The sequence below is a fragment of the Chaetura pelagica genome, unplaced genomic scaffold (genome assembly GCF_000747805.2).
Source record: "Chaetura pelagica isolate M959 unplaced genomic scaffold, ChaPel_1.0 scaffold74, whole genome shotgun sequence".
Lineage (NCBI taxonomy): Eukaryota > Metazoa > Chordata > Aves > Apodiformes > Apodidae > Chaetura > Chaetura pelagica.
In genome coordinates this window covers 203,309-204,054 of record NW_009952982.1, presented here as the reverse complement: position 1 = coordinate 204,054, position 746 = coordinate 203,309, and the positions used below count along the sequence as shown (strand labels likewise).

Genomic DNA, 746 nt, shown 5'->3' with positions numbered 1-746 from the left:
CCCACGCTAACACTCGCCTGTGGTTATAGATCTAGGAAAGCTGGATTCCTCTGGAAAATTTTCAGGAACAGTTTCACTCCACAGGCTGCCACTTTCTGTGAACTGCCATCTTTGGCTGCTGAGACCCACTAAGTACTCTGTGAACCTCTTCATCAGGGTGATATTGCACCACAGAGAAATTACATGGCAATCATACAGGAACATATTTCTGTGCACACTTCCTTCCAAGACCACAACTTGCCCTCTCACTTCTTAATCCATGAGACAGTAAGATGTTCTAAGTAATAAAGCACAAATAGAAAGCTCACTCCTCCTCATCTCTTACCCATTGGCAGGTATATCTGATTTAGTGTGAGGCACATTACAGCAACAACACGAGTATATTTCTTGGGAAATGACTGTCATGATCCTGTCTGTGCACTGAGTTGAAGCGAGCCTGTTTGTTGGGGCCAGAAAGGAAGGCCTAGTGATATGGGCCTTTACAGCATTAAGAGATGGGCTAAACAGCTGCCTAAAGCTTAACTTCTCTTCAGTGCATATTGTGTTGCACTCATGCCACATCAGACTTTGCCTCTTATCTCTGTATTACTGTTTCTAATAGGTACACCACCGTCCACAACAACTACAGTGTCTCCTCCACCTGTGCAAACAACCACTGCCCAGCCAACACCAACAAAGACTCCCAGCAGCCCCAGCACCATGCCTCCTGGCGGCCAAACCACAACGCCTCACGTAAGCACCCTGGC

The 746-nt window shown here is 46.8% G+C and overlaps 1 protein-coding gene across 1 annotated transcript in view; it reads left to right on the top strand.

The window, feature by feature from the left end:
* Positions 1 to 746, top strand: part of MUC2 (mucin 2, oligomeric mucus/gel-forming) — a 49,448-nt gene that overhangs the window by 27,129 nt on the left and 21,573 nt on the right. The window contains exon 32 of the mRNA XM_009996435.1: positions 602 to 732. Coding sequence (XP_009994737.1) covers positions 602 to 732 — 131 coding nt within the window. The remainder of the gene's footprint in view (positions 1 to 601; positions 733 to 746) is intronic.